We start from the raw sequence: 18,535 nt of genomic DNA, 5'->3' as shown, positions 1-18,535 counted from the left end.
ACTAGCAGAAAAAGGAAACACAACAGTGAGGCGAGTTTACAGTATAAGGTTCAGAAACATTATTCAGTGTTTTTTAATAAGTTTGTCCTTTCTGTTTAAATCAGGTCTCAGAAGAATAATATAGCATTTTGGGAAAAAGATACAGCCAAGCAACCCCATTGCTGAAGCCAGAATGGAGAAGATCTCCACCACCACCATGTACTTTCCCTTGGTGCTCAGATAGGTAGGAACAAATGTTACCCAAACGCTGCAAAACACCCGCATGCTGAAGGTAATGAATTTGGCTTCATTGAAGCTATCAGGTAACTTCCTAGCTAGGAAGGCTACTGTGAAACTGATAGCAGTTAAGAACCCCATAAAGCCCAGAACAGTATAAAACATGATGGTTGATCCTTCGTTACATTCTAGTACAATTTCTTCAGCCATGGAATGTGTGTCTGAATCTGGAAATGGAGGAGAAATTGCCAGCCATGCAACACAAATTGTGACTTGTATCAGAGAGCAAGAAAGGACAATGGAGTTGGCCAGCCTTTTCCCCACCCATTTCTTCATTTGGGATCCTGGTTTGGTGGCCATGAAAGCAAGAACCACTATGGTTGTTTTACCCAAAATGCAAGAAATGGCTACAGAGAAGATGATGCCAAATGCAGTTTGTCGCATGAGACATCTGACTTGACCAGGTTGTCCAATGAAAAGAAAACTGCAGAGGAAAGAGAGCTGGAGAGCAATGAGAAGAGTATAGGTGAGATTCCTGTTGTTGGCTTTGACTATGGGGGTTTCCCACTCTTTAATGAAGATCCTTAGCACCAAAGCTGAAGTTATAAAAAAGAAGACAGCTACAGTGGCCAAAGTGATTCCCAAAGGTTCTTCATAAGACAAGAAAGTTATATGTTTTTCGATGCAAAGATTGTGAGCTTCATTTGGATATTGATCTTCTGGACATTGGAAACAGTCAACTGCATCTGCAAAAGAAAACATTAAAGGACTGTTTATTGATCAGAATTTCAGAGCTGAATCATGGCCTAGTGCTTAAGATGCTCGTCTCCCACTTGGGTGGTTGACAATTCAATAGTGGCAGAAAATATCTGCTGCCAACTCCACATGGTGTCAGGAAAAGCATCCAGCCAATAAATGCTCAGTTCCATCCAGTTGCCCTGACTCTACTGCGAATTATGGGATTTCAGTCATAATAAGGGAAGTTATTTATAACTCAGAGTTGAAATGAGGAAACTTTGGTGCTATCTGAGATCAGTTGTTTTCTTGCAGACATTTCATAATCAAACTTGGTAACATGATGATGTTACTTAGTTTGGTAATGAAATATCTGCAAGTAAACCACCAAGTTCAGAGAGCACAAAGGACTCTTTGAAGAAAACATTGTGGCCCATATGAAAGCAACTCCATTTATTTCTAGTTAATTATGTCCATTTTACTTGCATTACAGTATTAAAAATTAAGAATGGGACCATCCGCATGCAGAAAAGTACCCTGTATATGTTTGGTCAAATAGACACCAAGAGTGTTGTTTGTATCAATCTCAGTGTCATCTTGGAGGATGGGAGGATAGTGCAACAGAAAATTTTATAATAGGTCAGAGTTTCCTAGTGTATTTTCCAATGAAAGGGTGTGATACTTCTTTTTGAGCTCATCTGTTTCGACATTTTACTTAATGACTGATGTATTTTATGGAAAATAAGTCAAAATATATCACTTTTCTCCTTAATAAGTGACTTCTCTACCTTTAAAAAGAGATAACCTAATTTTGGGAGAAATTTCTCTTAATTCAAAAGCTTTTTCATTTTGAATATTCTTCATGCTCAGGTGACAAATATTTTAGCAAGAATTTTAGTTATTTATAAGGGTGAAAGATCCATGAAGATTGTAGTTCATTATCAGACCAGCAGAAGGACCAATATTTATGTTTCATATCTATTTATGTGCTTGCTTCTCTCCAGCAAGGACAAGCTCATTTTTCTTGCTTCTTTACACATCATATTCAATTCACAACAACAAACCCGTCAGTCAAACAGCCCGAATCCTGACCATGACTCAAAAACGTCTGGACAAATAACACCCACACCAATTTAAAGATCAGTGTTCTGACACAAGAGCACTATTCAAAGGACACTGAAGATATCTCCCTGAATGGAGATGAAACATTTGCAGCCAAATCGCCACGCTTGGAGATCAAATTAACAGTTCAACTACCAACCTGAGTGTCAGAATCCAATTATATTTCATCTCTAATTATCAACTATAAAAAACCCCATTTCTGCCTTCTCGGGATTCTGTCATACGATGAAGGGAAGGTGGTGAACAAAGGGGCTTTATGGCCCTCACTTCCTTCAGTACACTTCAAAGGATAGCACCAAAAGGCCTAATCATAACAAAGGGGACTATTACCTTTCATGTAGTTTTCTCTGAAGTCTCCATCCAGCCGGCAGTAAGGAAAAGGGGGTGGGATTGTAATGCTTGAGACTGTCGCTGGAAGTAGGGGATGATTGGGTGGGGCTACTGAGAAACCCCTTAAAACCTTGAATGGGAGAGCTTGGACCCCATGTCCTGTCTAGAACGCCTGCAACCATATTCTCTTAATAAAGGATGCCTGTTGGAAAAATTATTCCAAGAGTTCTGTCTTCTTAAGATGCAAAGTGGGGTGGGTTCTTACATTAGACAGGACTTGCAAAATTAATCCACCTGGAAGGGAGACCCTTGCCGGGGGATTTTGCAAAAAATTACCATGTCAGACAATGGAGCAAGAAAGGGGGAAACTCTCTGAAAAAGAGCAGCTGAACCAATTGGAACCTTGCCAGATGTTGGGATCCGAGAGGTCAGATTCCTCAGGAGAAGAAGTGGTGGAGACACGGGACACAAGCCTCACTGGTCAATGGGCGTTGGAAAGAAAAGCGAGTGGGGAAAGGAATCAAGAAAGGTGACCCTGAGACGGGGGGGCCAAGCAACCAGAATGGAAGCAGGAGATGGAGAAATCCCTGCACGCAAGTGAAGAGGGAGAAAGCTGGGCACCGTACTTAGACTGGATCCTAGAGAAAGCTATTGACCTGATGAAGAGAACTCTCAGCTCCCTAGGAGAGGAGAATCCTGAGCCCTACGGCCGCCCCAGCGCCTGGAGCCGCAAAGGGAGAGACACCAAGGGGGAAGTGGAACCTGCAGCCCCGGGGACATCTGCTGATCCAGTAGTCCCCACCCCCTACCGAACCACAGAGGCGATCTGAATGGAAGACACTACCACCAACAATGGAGGCACCGATCCATTCCAAGACGTCCACCGTTGGAGGTGAAATTCAAATGGGAGCCAACACGCTTGGGGTTTTTCCTAACCCAAGTCCTCAGCTTCATGGAGGAATACAGGCGGGACATCCCCAGTGACAAAGCCCGCATCCAGATCGTGTAATCTGCCCTGGACGGACCGGCTGCAGATTGGGTGGTGAACTTGCATGACTCCAATGCCCCAGAACTCAATGACTTCAACCGTTTCATGTCCTCTCTGAGAAGATGATTTGAAGATCCCGTGGCTGGATGAGGCAAGGCAAACGCCCGGTGGCTAAATATACACAAGAATTCCGGGCCATTGCCAGCAAATTGAACTGGCCAGAAGACATCCTACTTAGCCATTTCAAAGACAGACTAAATTATGACCTATATGACGCATGCCTTCCCCGAGAGGACCCACATCAACTTTAGGAATGGTACATCTTGGCAGAGGAAGCAGAGATCGACATATTGAAGAGACACCATCGAGGAAAACAATGGATTCGCTCCCCGCCTGAGTTGACACACGAACCAGTGAAACCATTGGCTACAGCCAAGAAGCAAATGGGGTGTTTCAAATGCAGAAGAGAAGGGCATTGAGCTGTAGAATGCCGCTCCAAAGCACCCCAGCGCAACCCAGACAGATCCCCAATCAGCACATCTGGAAAGTCTTCAGCTAAGCCAAAAGAAACTGCCATGAGAATGATGGAAATTGCGGAACCCCCCACCTCTGCTCATCAGGGGGAAAGAACTCCAGCCTACACCGCAGGGCGTGTGGACGCCTCAGATGACAGCTCGGAGGGCGAACCCCTGGTACGTGGATGCATCGCACCCATCTTCAAGACAGTGACTATATTAATTCCCTCCATGCCCGAAGCCGTGAAGATGAAAGCCTTAATAGACTCTGGCTGCACCCGCTGCCTCATTAGTCCAACACTAGTGAGGAACCTGGGCATTCCATCAAGGAGACTGGAACAACCAATCTCATTTGGCCAGTTAGATTGATCCATAGCGGAGGGGGGTGCCAGCTACCCTAGCCACTCTACCAATACACCTCTCCCTGGGCAAACATGAGGAGGACATAATGTTTGTGGTGACCCCAGGCATGGATGCCCAATGATCTTAGAGATGGAATGGTTAAAAAAATGGAGCCCCTGGGTAAATTGGAGGACAACAGAAATCAAATTCCTGAAGGGGGACCCTATGGACTTAAAATCCCAAGGGGGACTACCAGAATCAAGAATAGAAAAAGCATCCATGGGAGAGGAAAAGGGACTAACAGAAATACCAGAGTGGCTGCCCCGGTCCTCTTTAGTGAGAAGAAGGACGGCTCTTTACGCTGAGGCGTGGATTATAGGGCCCTGAATACAATCAGTGAAAGCAACCTATACCCTCTGCCCCTCATGAAAGACATGCTGTCACATCTCTCTAAAGGGAAATTTTTTTTCTAAACTAGACCTAAGGGAAGCTTACTATCACATGAGAATTAAGGAAGGGGACGAATGGAAGACCGCATTTAACTGCCCCATGGGGCGCTATCAATTCAAAGTCTTGCCATTTGGATTATAAGGGGGCCCTGCAGTCTTTATGCAATTAATCAATGATGTTCTAAGGGAGCACCTGTTTAAGGGGGTCCTTGTTTACTTGGACAACATTCTTATCTTCACCGAAACTAAAGAGGAACATGTCAACCTTGTCAGAGCGGTTTTAAAGAAACTGCGAGCCACCCACTTATATGCCAAACTCTCAAAATGCGAATTCCACCAGGAAAGGATAGACTACCTCGGTTATTGCATATCGCCCCAGGGCATTGAAATGGACCCAGAGAAGGTCAGAGCAGTATTAGATTGGGCACCACCCCGCACAAGAAAGCAACAACAAAGTTTCCTGGGCTTTGCAAACTTTTACCGCCAATTCATCCCCTCATTTGCCCAGATAGCCTTGCCCCTCACTAACTTACTAAAAATGAAGGGAGCATCCTCAGTAAAACCTAGCCAGCCACTAACATGGACAATGGAGCGCCAAGCAGCGTTTGAGAGACTAAAGAGTCTTTTTTCTGCCGAACCAGTACTAAGGCACCCAGACATGGATAAGCCCTTCGTAATACAGGCAGATGCAAGTGATGTGGCAGTGGGGGCTATTCTATTAGAAGAAAACGATGATGGAGTATTGCAACCCTGTGCATATACATCCAAGAAACTCACAGAAACAGAACAGTGCTGGCCCGTATGGGAGAAGGAGGCATACGGGATACGTTGGGCATTAGTCACGTGACGACAGTTCCTGGAAGGCAACAAAATCCCCTTCCAGGTGTGGACTGATCACAAAAATTTGGAAGCTCTGAAAACGCCCAGGAAACTCAATCCCAAACAAGCCCGCTGGTCCCAGCATTTTCACCAGTTCCAATTTAAACTCAAACATTTACCAGGGAGAAAGAACTTCCTGGCAGATACACTATCTCGCATGCCCCAATGTAACAGCACACGAGCCACAGACGCTAAACCGATGATGGCAGAGTCACAACTGGTAGCACCAGTAACCACCAGAACCCAAGCTAAATTAAAACTACAACGGGACAGCCAAACTGGAATTGAATTCCCAAAAAGTTTGGAAACAGATGAATGGTTCCAGAAAAACAAAAATGTGTGCACAATGAGAGACGGGTTGCCTTGGGTAGGGGAAAACTTATATATACCAACAACCCAAAGAGTCACTTTCATGCAGCTTTGCCATGACACAAAATCAGCAGGGTATTTTGGATTTGTAAAAACTTTACACTTAATTAAACGGCAATTTTGGTCATCATCAATAAAAAAGGACATAGAAAGTTATGTAGCCAGTTGCCCAAAATGTGCGACTGTAAAGAGGTTGCAAGGGAAATCGCCAGGACTATTGCGAACAGTGGCAAATCCCTCAGCCTCCTGGAGAGAAATAGCTATGGATTTTATAGTGGAATTGCCAGAAAGCAATGAGAATACTGTTGTCTGGATGGTCACGGACTTCTTTTCCAAACAGGTGCACTTTATCCCTTGCCAAAAGATTCCCACCGCAAAAGCCTTAGCAAAACTTTTCATCAAGCTAGTAATATTCAAATACATCTCATCTAATACTGAGGTTATCTTGCTTCAATGAGGCCAATACTCCAAATTCTGAATAACTGATTACATTTGAGAACAATACCGTGCAGATTAAACACAGAGAGGTATACAACATTGCTGGTGAGAATGAATAAGTCTTCTCAATTATATACATGGCACATCTTACCTAATCTGTTTGAAATTTTCCCTTTTGCACAAGGAAGACAATCATAGCAGCAAAAGGGCTTCTCATCTATTTTTTTCTTCAGGTAGCCTGGATAACAATTTTCATTGCATACAGAAAGTGGTAATGCCTATTCAGAAGTGAAACCCGGAGAGAGTTCAATAATTGTACTTCATACACTCATATTTCAAAGTGTATATGATATTCTGAAAAATCTGCATAGCTTTTGGAGAAATTCTATATATAGGATTCAATTCAATGTATTATTAGATAGGCACATTTAATGAATGCCACCATAATAATGTGACATTGTCTATATGTCCTCATGGAACCATGTATTTCCTATGTATTTCCCATATATTTCCATGGGACCTTAGAGGTTTCCTGAAGGCTTAATTGTTCAAACTGGACTCCCCTCGAACTCCATTTTGGTCAATCTGATCGGTAAAAGTCCAGTTGCCTTTGAAAAGCACCTTTGAGGGGAATCTGATTGGTAATCTATTCCACTTTGTTGGTGAAATTAAACTTTGGAATTATCTGCATTTTCATTGGGTCCAGTCCTTTCTGCCAAATAGGTCCTGAAAAGAAATACTGCAGAGAACTTACTCATGGGATACAGAGTCTTAGACAATATGCTGTTGGAATATAATCAAATTATAAGGTAGCAATGGACAGGAATAAGATATTTCAACTAGTACAGTATCTCAGCATGTCGCTTGTTTATTATTAAATAATTTCCTGCTTTTATAATTCAAAGATGGTTCCCTATGTAGGACAACCTGAAAATGACAGCTGGTAATTACGTACATTCAGGAATGCCCATAGATTTCTGGAAAGACAAGTTTAATAATGGAACACCTGTGTAATCTGATCTCTGCTCTTTCATTTTTCATCATATTTTATTGCCTTAATTTTATTACTAATGAGTCACTCAAATGATAAAAGTAATTTCTGAATATGGTAGGGGGGAGGATTTTATACAACCTGAAACATCAGTAGGAAATACCTGGTTGAACATGGTCGGCCAGATGATGTTTTCTTCAGAAATCATGAAAGACTCTTCTGGAGAAGTCAGTGGATCTATCTTTCCAATTTTGACTTTAAGAAAAGTTTTGTTTGGGAATGTGATCCAGTTGATGATATCAAATCCAGTTCCCAATTCCCCCTTTTCATTAAAAAAAACTGTTTCCCCAACACTGTTGTTAAATAAGACTGTTCTCAGGTAGGGATGGAGCTAAATGGAAGCAAATCAAGCACAAATATTTGTGTTCGAATTATGTTGATAATTTAGCTTTGTGTTTTAACTGTGCATGGTGTCCAGTGTTACATTTATGAGATGGGTGGCCATATAAATTCAATAAATAAATGGAATTGATCTGGAGAAATAAATATCCACACTAAATGTACATTTAGAAGTTGCTAATACTACTGTGCAAGTGAACCATAATATTAATAACCATATTATTACCAAGTAAAATGGTTTGACAAAATTTCAAACTGAATTATGAAGCTTGATTTAATCAAATTTTTGAATTGGATCTTTTTTACATAGTTTCTACACAGTATGTTGTCCAGAAACATAAACCATGAATTTGTGTAAACTATGTGGATACTGCACCTGAAATGTACATATTTTGTAGTCATAAAAAACACCTGATGGCATCAGAGAGGCTTCATCAATTTGTCATTGGGATTTCTTTTATTATTACCTGCCATCTTTCTTCCTTGATAATCATCAGCCTTCCGTGGTCCGCCCTTGCTCTGTGTTTGTATTTGGATGAAAACATGGCTTTCAAGGCATGTGCCACAGCATAGACTGCATTATAAATGCTGTAACTCTGTCCAGTCATGGTGGTCTCAAACACAGAATTAGGAAGAGTCTCCAACTTCTCCTCTCCAGTGCACAGCACTCCAGCATCCTCATCTAACTTATCTTTAAGGAAAAAACATTCAAATGCCTGCTCCCAGAACAATTTTGTTAAATGATCTTCTTCTTCTAAAGAAGGGCTTCTCATCTGCAGGAATGGTTTGAACCCAGTCACCTCCTTGGAAGAAACCGCAAAAGATATGGCACCATGAATAAAGTCCAAAGGGAGTATTTTTTGAAAAGGGACTGATGTGAACTCCATCTGGGCTGGCATGATCCAAACTTTGTCTTTTCTCTTTACTGGTATATCCTCATATTCTGAAAGATGGGGAAATATTCTGAAAATGCCAATGACGTGGTTTTCACCATAGAGGATCACAACATTGGCAGTGCTGTTCATGACAACCTTGTACATGGCAATAAAATCTTTAAATATATATTCAATGTGATTAGAAAAAGTTTCTTTGGGCAACTCTTGCATAAAGTCAAAGCAAATACCTTTCTGGACAAACAGTGTAAGGGCATTCCGTACAAAACTCCGTCCACCCTCATCAGGTTGGGAAATCAGCCCTATCCATACCCACTTTAAATGCAACAGCAGCTGAAGAACCCCCTTCGTCTGAAGGTCCTCGTTTGGGAAAAAACGATGAAAGAAAACTGTGTCTTCGCTATTATCTTTCATTGGAGCAGATCCATATAGAAGCTAGGGAAAAATGATTTAAAATAGTTGGGTATTAGAAGCTATGATACAGATTGTGTTCCTCACCAACTTCAAGAAACCAGTTTTTCCTTTAATTTAATATTTGAATGCCATAGATTTGATTCAGTAATTTGATTCAGTAATCCCTGAACTTTAACAGGATAACAGAATAACACATTTGGAAGGGACCTTGTAGATTTTCTAGTCCAACCCCCTGCTTGGACAGGAAGCCCGTCCATTCTAGTCAAGTCACTATCCAGTCTCTTCTTAAAATGTTCCAGGGATGGAGCACCCACAAATTCTGGAAGCAAATCATTGTTCTGTCATGAAATTTCTCCTTCATTCTAGGTTGGTTCTCTCCTTGATTACTTTCCATCCATTGCTTAGTACCTAAAATTTTCTATCTCTTCTGCAAACACATGGTATGTTATTCATCATTGTATGGATTATCACTTTATTTCCAAACCACAAAAAAGTCATAAAAAGAAAAGTTGGTTTATTTGTTGTATTTTTGTAAACATTACTTTGTAAAAGAAACAAATGGGAGGTAGTTGAAGACTTGGAAGACTCTGTTATTGTAACCTTACAATAAAAGAATTATTAGTATGTGTGATTTTGGTTTGCTACCCTGGACAATCTGTAAGGGATGACATTAACCTTGAAAGTAGGAAAACACTTTCTCTTCCCCTGCCTTAACTTTCCAGAGAATTGGGGAGGAGTGGGTGTTAATCTTGAGATGCTTTCTCAAAGAACACTTCTGGTTTAGTCTCAAATTTCTTTTATCAGACTTTTTTTTAAATAGGACTGCAGTTCTTCCTCTTGCCTTTCAAGGTTATTCTTACAGTGTATACTTAGTCCAAGAAAAAAAATCTCACCTGGGGCATCTTGTAGACATTCAAGATGTTTGCCACGAAGGGACAGATGTAAGAGTTAGGTCCTGCAATAACAGATGCTGCCCAGTCTTTGGCATCACACTTATAGTTGGGGATGAATCTGCCACGTGTTGAGAGAAGCTCCATGGAAGCCAAGTAAGTCAATCCTGCCATGGGATAACTGTTAGAAATGTCAGTACCCAAGCTCATGTTGGATAATATGTGCTTATTTTCATTTATCTCCTTTACAGCAAAAACCAAGGCCAGGATATGTTGGTAGTTCTGCAGGAAAAATCTGCAATGAAAGATATATTGTGTGGATCTAGGCAGGATGTTATGATTCTTTTAATTCATCACAAATATTTTTTACTAGAAACAGATAAATAGCTTGAAGAAAAATGATTGTATTAAAACCCATATGTAGCCTTATATTTTTATCTTCTTCTTGGGTCTGTTTTATGGTGGATATAGGCATGAAAAATGTGTTTGGAGTAAACTTGAGGACAAATATTATATATTATATTTTTTCTGGGATAATGATAGACCTTATCCCAATAAAAGTCACTGATGTTTCATTAAGGCAGAGATGCTCTAAGTCTGTGTTCCATGCATGCTCAATAGCTGTTTGGAAAATAATTCAAAGCATGCAACTGTTCCCTAATATTAAGTGAAATAATTAAATGATTAACATAGATTTAGCTACAAATAGTACAGGACAACCTATTAGAGAAAGATTTATGGTTTAAGATATGCTATAGTTAAGAAGAGAAAGTCTTTACATGAGGTCATCAATCATTTCTTCAGATGGGTGCCTTGTGAAACCAACTGGATCCCATATCATGGAGAACTGAGCTAGTATCCCAGCCATTATGAAATCACCTGGCAGAAAATACTTATGCTTAACAAAGGGAAGTTTCCCCACAGAACATGTTTTAGTAGGCAGAATATGGCATGTAGCTCCTGACAGAAACAGTGACAACATTGCCATCACTACCATGGAAAATTCCATCTTCTTCAAGAAAACACTTTTCACTACATATGAACCACTTCTATCTGTAAGAATGAAACATAAGGGGGAAAAACTCTCACTTATTAGAATAAATATTCTTTCTAAGAAAAAAGGTTGTTACGTCTCTAACATTCTGATCCCACAATTAACAGACCCTTTCAATCTTGAGCTATCCTTTGGTGCTGTGCCTGAGAATTCCTGAAAGAGTTGAGAGAAAAAAACCACATTAGTAAGATTCTTTGGGTAATTATAGGGGAAATCAGTGAATGTTTGGTGACGCTCCTTGGAGACTGTGGAGAAAGTAGAATGATGATATGTATGGGCTAGGAAAAAAAGAACTCATAACTGAAAACTGTAAAAGAGATAGAGAAAAATAATGAAAATTCAGATAAACAAATGCTAGTTCTGTAGCTGTAAACTTTACATTCTCTGGAACAATACAACTATCTGACTTTGACCTGTTAGGGCGTACATTAAAGCATGATTTTTTTCCCCAAAGAGCTAAAAAGAAATTGACCCATAATGTTATAGAATCCCGCCCACCTTTATTTATCTTTTTGATAGGTCTTTAAACACTTTGATTATTGTATTTGTAATGTAATTAAAAGGCTTGAAGGAACGTTGTCCATGGGGTCGTGATGGGTCGGACACGACTTCGCAACTAACAACAACAATGTAATTAAATCATGACATTTCTTTTTATGCTTTCTAATGGAAGCAGGCATGTGAGCTGTGCAGAGTCCTTTGGGATGGGAACAGTGTGTAATGCCAAGTGAATATGCAAATAATAAATGAATACCATTGGAAACATATTTTTCAGCACTGTTTTTATTGCAAAATAAAAATATAGCTTGGCTCTTTTCACTCATTTTAAATGATTTTTTACTCCATATCCTCAAAGTCACACGGTGTGAACCATATATTTTTTGTCTGGCTTGATGAATGACATGAGCCACCACCAATCCATTTATCCACCATTGATATTTTACAGCCCTGCAACAAATCTCTTTGTCAATCATATATGGGAAATGAAAAAATAATAATCTACCAGTCACAGGACTCCTTCCTCATTAATTGTGAAATTTGATTGCTGCTACAAATGTTGCTCCTTTTATCAAATAAAAAAACATAACCTGAATCAGTTTCGTTGTAGTAAAGAAATAATGGTCACTTGAAATTATTTATTTTTATTTGTCCTTTATCATTACTTCTTTCACTACATGGACAAATAAATTGAAGAATAACATAATATACAAATACTAAAATAAGAAATTCACTTATTTATAAAAGTTAAATCCTTCCTTCCTTCCTTCCTTCCTTCCTTCCTTCCGTCCTTCCTTCCTTCTTTCCTTCCTTCCTCTAGGATCCATCAAATACATCTTTCTAGCAAATAAGACCCATAGTATGCCACTTTTTTGAACTGGTGATACCTCTTACTGAGAATATCACACAGTGAGGGCCAAAGGCAACATCTCTTTACCAATCACCACTGTCTGGAATGTCAATCAGAGAAAGTAGTCAAACCAGCAAAAAACACTGATCCCCTGAGTTTATACAGAAGGGTAGAATGTTTGTTGGTTTTGAAAGCCACTCGGATCTAAAGAGGAGATGGATAGGGACCGATCCATTTTCTCAGGCTCAATAGATTCAAACTATTCCCACATATCAAAGCCAGACTGCTCCATAGGTATCTGTGAACAAATTACAGCAACTTTGTCTGATAGATGCTAATATAATCAAGGGATGCATGTAGCAACTCAACAAGTGACAAGCCTGAGCTACAATTCTCTCCATTCATCTCTTGATATTTAAATATTCTGCAATATTGTTGTAGAATTGAAAAACTTGAATCAGCTCTTTCAGGAAAGGGAAGTTTATTGCGCGCAGGTTCAGAGAGCCATCCTGGCTGAAGAAATCTGAACCCAGATTGTACATTGATGACCATTTTTATAACCCTTCTGGTGGGGGTTATTTTCAGGTCACATTACATTCTATAGGTCCTTATTCTAACATAGAAAAACTACTAGACAGATCTATAATCGATAGCTCCTCGTTTACATTGGAATGTTTTTAGCAATCAGCAATATATCAAGTGTTAAGCAATTTAGATACACCATGTGACAAGCAGTTAGTAATATATCATGTGCAGAGCTGGGAACAGGATGTCTGGCCATCCTAAATTTAAGAGTTGTCTTGTAAGCAAAACAAACCTCCCTTTCATACACATTCTTTGGTGGGCCATCTGCTTTTTACCCATATTCTTTGTCGGACCATCAGTATTTTTCCAGGTACCACTTTATTCCCCCCTGATGAGACTTATCTCATCTATGCAGATAAGTTTCATTCCATAACACTTGGGTCTGATGTATGTATGTTGTTATACTCTTGTCTCTGGAATTCCCACATGTGAAGAACCACCCTTTAGGTAACCATATGTTTGCATACCCAAAAGACACTGTTTGGAAAGATGTGCAATTTAGCTTTTCTTGGCTCACTTTCAGGCAATGAGGTGAAGGTGTATTCTGCTCACACCCCGTGATATGTGCACATTGTAAGTCTTCTGGAATGGCTACGTTAGGAGTATGTAAAGCTAAAGCATCAGTGGGTAGAAACTTGGAAATGTGACCCCAGCTGTACATTGTTTCATAGCCTATATGTTCTTTAAACTCGTGGTGACTGAACTCCTTGGCTGCTGTGACAGGAACACATACGGGTATTAAACATGTGGACAGCAGATTCTCCATGTCATATGCTTCAGAAAGGCAAAAATCAGTTGTGTTGGCTAGTTTAGCCAATTGGACCCACAAATTATATTGCATCCTTGACTCCAATGGATGGGGCATATCCTTATTCTGATGGGACCTTCTGCTTCGTTTTCTCTCTGGGCGCTTCCTCGGGGGTCGTTGGATAGTAACTCCTAATTCCCCCGGGATTACATGTACGATGCAAGTCCCCTTCCATCCCGTCTTCAACTGCGAGACTAGGGTGACCCGCTCCCATCCCCAGAATAAGGGAGGCCCACACTCCAGAGTAACAGGAGGAGGAGGCTTCTTATATGGGGCCTTTACACATATGCCTTTCCTAAGAATATACCCAACATACTGACAGGCTTCGGGATTGACAGGTCATACAGGCTTCTTTAACTATTCTGTCAAATGCTTGGGGAAATTGACAAGGATGAGGCCAGATACCATTCCAGCATTCTGGGGAAAATCCAATAGGGGGTGACCTTTACAAGTGCCCGTGCCTATAGCATAAGATTGGATAAGGCATGGAGCTTCTTCTGGCTTGCTCCATTGGCCTAAATTAGAAAGACAAACATTATTACATGCAACAATAGTACTATATAAAAGCAGAAGGAAGCCTTTCATCCTTTCTTCTCCCGTGCGTAGAAAGCCAGCTTCCGGGTGTGGCTTAGCAGGGGGTTGAATTTCAGCCAGACAGCCGTAGATATATGTGCAGGATACACTTGTGCTAATACAATATCTGGTTTACAAACAATAAAATATTCATTAAACATACTAAACATGTTTAAGAGTGAGTTTGGTGGGAACCTTGGGGTCCCTGTTCACTGTCCACAGAGGTTCTGCAGCTGCTTTAATTCTGGTCCAGTGAATCCAAGATTTAGATTCTGCAATCTTTATTGCTAAAGGGGAGGCCATTATTACTTCATAAGGTCCTTTCCATCTCCCCTCCAGTTGTTCATGTTTCCAATGTTTTACCCACACCTTATCCCCTGGTTTAAAGGGATGACATCTTGTTATTAGTTTAGGAGGTGTTTGTTCAACAACATAATTCCTAAGTTTTTCCACTTGCTTATTCAGTTCCTGCACCATTTTCAGAGCCCATACTCCCCCCTGATGGCCCAAATCAGGCCATCCAGCCAAACTTCTTCTCAGCAGCGTAGGAGGACGCCCAAACATCAGCTCATATGGGGATAGGTTGTATTGTCTACGTGGAGCACATCTCACAGCGTAGAGAGCTAAGGGCAATGCATCAGGCCATTTCAGGTGACTTTCAGCACAGATCTTAGTAATTTTCTCTTTCAGTGTGCGATTCATTCGTTCAGAATTCGAACCGGACTGAGGATGAAAAGCACAATGAAACCGCCATTTGGATCCCACAGCAGAAGCCACTGCTTGATTGACTTGATGAACAAACTCAGGACCATTATCAGAGGAAATAAAAGACGGGCAACCAAAACGAGGTATTAGTTCTTTTAACAATAGTCTTGCCACTTCCCTGGCTTGTTTAGTCTTTGTAGGGAAAGCCTCTGGCCAGCCAGTGTATTTATCCACAAATACCAATAAAGCTTTGTATAGTCCACATCTTGGCATGTCTGTAAAGTCAACCATGACAGAGTCCATAGGAAAGTAAGAGACAGGTATGGTTCCAGGTGGTAGTAGGGGCCCTTGTCGAGGATTGACCTTAGCACAGATGCCACATTGTGAAACCACTCGAGCAGCTATCCCAGCCGACCCATGTACATAGTAATCCCTCCCAATAGCAGCATCCAATCCAGTTTTCCCCATGTGTGTTGTTTCATGTGCTGCCTGAAGTAAAGCCCATGCTGAAGATTGAGGGACAAAAATACGTCCATCAGGCAAAAGATATCACCCATCCCTAATAGTAGCTTTGAGATCATTCACTGCTTTCACACACTCCTGCTGAGAGTATGTTGGTTTAATGATAGGAGGCAAGTCCCCTATGTCTATTGCCACACATATTGACAGATCAGGAATGGGCCCTGTTTTCATTGCCACTTTCTTAGCTTCCAAGTCAGCTCTTCTATTCCCCTGAGCCACCCGATCCACCCCTTGCTGATGTCCTTTGCAATGCATCACAGAAACTTTTGCTGGTTTCTGCACAGCATCGAGAAGTCGCTTGATCAAATGTCCATGCAACACATGTTTGCCCGCAGAATCCCTGAATCCCCTTTCCTTATACACAGCCCCATGAGCATGCAGAGTCAAAAAAGCATATTTACTATCTGTCCAGACATTTAAAGTTTCCCCTTCAGCTCTTTCCAATGCCCTAATTAATGCCCACAATTCTGCCACTTGAGCACTGCAGCTTGCTCCTAGCGGACTGCTTTCCACCACTTCCTCATCATTCACAATCGCATATCCAGAAACCCTCCTCCCATCCTGCATGTAACTCGAGCCGTCTGTATACCAATTCAGGGCAGCAAGCAGTTGTGTTCTGAATCCACTTCTGTGGGCAATAGGGTGGCAGGGTTTAGCCGGTTAGACACCACTAATTTCACTTGAGGATTTTCAATCATCATCGCCTGATACTTAAAAAGCCTTTGACTGCTGATCCACAAATGCCCTTTATTATCCAAGATAGAATGAACTGCATGAGGGGTGTGGACACTTATGGGACATGAGAAGGTCAATTTATTACAGTCCTGTAAAAGGACTGCTATAGCAGCAAGAACCTTCAGGCAATGTGGCCAGCCTTGGGCAACCCCATCTAATTGCTTAGATAAGTAAGCCACCGGGCGTTGCCACTGTCCTAATTGTTGAGTTAACACCCCCAAGGCAACATTCTTCCTGGTATCAACATACAAATTGAAAGGCTTTTCTAAGTTAGGCAAGGCTAAAGCTGGAGCTGATGTGAGGGCTCGTTTCACTTCCCTAAAGGCATTCTTTTGTTCTCCCTCCCATTCAAAAGAAAACAACGGCTGGCTAGCCTTGTGAATAGGAATCGTGAAAAAAGCATCTTTCAAATCCACAACTGAAAACCACTTTGCTATGAACAAGTGTATACCTCCTTTAGGCTTCCTGATTAACATTGTCCACACTTGATAAGAAATGCTAACCACCAAGATGTCCCCAAATGTCAATTTTAGATAAAAATGCCACTGGCTGCCTTCCCCCCCCCCACGCACACACTTCTGGGTCAAAACCTTCTCCAACCTTTGTCCTTGTTTATAAATAAATTACCTAGCAAAGAACCAACAAAGGAGAGCTCACCAAACCCTGTTTGCATTTATTAACACAAGCTCTTTTTCTAACAGTTTTGCATACAAATCTTTACTCAAAACAGCATAGCTATTTATAATCCCAAAATTTTTCTCAACTTCGTTTTAACTTCACACAAAAAAATAAACAAGTTTAATAAGATATTCTGAGTTACTGAAAGTTTTTTTTTCTAAACTCTAGTATTGCTTTTAATATAAAGTTAGTCAAATTCCAATTTAATCAAATTCCATTCAGATGGAAACAGATTTCCATTAAATTTCCATTAAATAGGGAGAACATTTACAAATCTAAGCAAACTCTTTTGGTTGATATTAAACAATTTAAACTCAAAAATTTCCCCAAAAAAATTGTCCGTGTCCAACAATTACTGACTCCTCTTTTGAATAGAAAAAATTGCAAAAGTGGGCATTAAATTTTCACAGCCACCCAACCTTTCTCAAACCTGAATTCTAAGCAGAGAAAAAGTTAAAAAGATCAACCCCTCCCCTTTCTCCTCTCTCTCTATCTCTCTCCTTCTCAAAGCAACACAGCCAGAAAAAAGCAGGGGGGGGAAAGGGGGTTGTGTCTGCAGATAGAGTTTGAAAAGGCATTAACACACTAACATTTGCAAAAGGGAGAGAGCAGCATAGGCAAGAAAATGGTATAGGATTTCCTGCCTGAGCAGGTAACTTTGGGCTGTTCTTAAGAGGGAGAGAAAAAATAAATAAATAAACAAACACATCTTCCTTCACTTTGTTTGTTTGCCAGACAAACAGAGTGAGGTTATTTTTTTTGGGTATCTTCTTTTCTCTTGAGGTTAGTAACAGTCATATTTACTTCACACACAAAGACTCTGCTTTCAAATCCACAACTGATCTTCCTGCTCCAGTATCCACCAAAAATGTTGTCTGTTTGCCCCCTATATTTAAAGTAACCAATGGCTCAGGGGGGGCTTCCTTCAAGCCAGGTCCTCGTCAATCTGACCCGTTAGTTCCTGCCAAGCCAATTCCCTCAATCTCCCTGTCTCTATTCCAATGTCTCCCATTCCTCAGACCATCTCTTACATTCCCTGGACCATCTCTCACATTCCTTGGAGCCCCTCTCTGCCCTCTACCCATGAAGGGGGAGTGCATGGGGGGCCCACTGCCAATACCTCCACATCCTCTGCCTTCTCTTCCTCTCCAACCTCTACCTCGCATCTGCCTTCTTGGACATTCTCTTTGCCAATGACCTTCCTCCTTGCAATTAGCACACTGGTTGGGTCCCAGCATGATCCCTCCTTGCAATGCCACCGCCAACAACTCAATTTTCTTATGCATTCTAGCATCTCTTTCCTGTTTTTCCACCTTATCCCTATTAACAAACACTTTCCTAGCCACCTCCAACAATTCTGTAGTGTTCTTTCCTAATGCTCCTTCTAACCTCTGCAACTTCTTTCTTATATCTTCATAACTCTGTGCTATGAACCTCTCATTCAACATTCGCACATTGTCTGCACTCCTTGGATCCACCTGTGTATAAAGCTCATAAGCCTCAATCAGCCTTTGCAAAAAAACTCTCTGGACTTCCATCTGCTTCCTGCATCACAAA

At 40.9% G+C, this 18,535-nt stretch overlaps 1 protein-coding gene across 1 annotated transcript; it reads right to left on the bottom strand.

Moving 5' to 3' along the window:
* Positions 1–63: 63 nt before the first annotated feature.
* On the bottom strand, positions 64–15,511 carry LOC120317768 (vomeronasal type-2 receptor 26-like). Its single transcript, XM_039364608.1, has 7 exons — positions 14,869–15,511; positions 10,750–11,023; positions 9,974–10,265; positions 8,241–9,101; positions 7,538–7,765; positions 6,535–6,661; positions 64–962 (listed from the first exon to the last, which is right to left on the bottom strand). Exons 1-7 carry the CDS (start codon positions 15,509–15,511, stop codon positions 64–66), a joined length of 3,324 nt encoding a protein of 1,107 aa, XP_039220542.1.
* Between the last annotated feature and the right edge of the window lie 3,024 nt (positions 15,512–18,535).

The sequence above is a fragment of the Crotalus tigris genome, unplaced genomic scaffold (assembly GCF_016545835.1).
Source record: "Crotalus tigris isolate CLP2741 ecotype Arizona unplaced genomic scaffold, ASM1654583v1 scf7180000019817.510193, whole genome shotgun sequence".
Classification (NCBI taxonomy): Eukaryota; Metazoa; Chordata; class Lepidosauria; order Squamata; family Viperidae; genus Crotalus; species Crotalus tigris.
The sequence above is the reverse complement of the archived record's forward strand: the minus strand, read 5'-3'. Positions and strand labels throughout refer to the sequence as shown.

Coding starts and splice junctions, on each gene's coding strand:
- LOC120317768 (XM_039364608.1), bottom strand. CDS start 15,511: ATGGGGAAAACTGGATTGGATGCTGCTATTGGGAGGGATTACTATGTA. Junction 11,024..14,868: donor TCCTACGCTGCTGAGAAGAA/GTTTGGCTGGAT, acceptor TCATTCTTACAG/ATAGAAGTGGTTCATATGTA. Junction 10,266..10,749: donor GAAATGATTGATGACCTCAT/GTAAAGACTTTC, acceptor CTTTCATTGCAG/ATTTTTCCTGCAGAACTACC.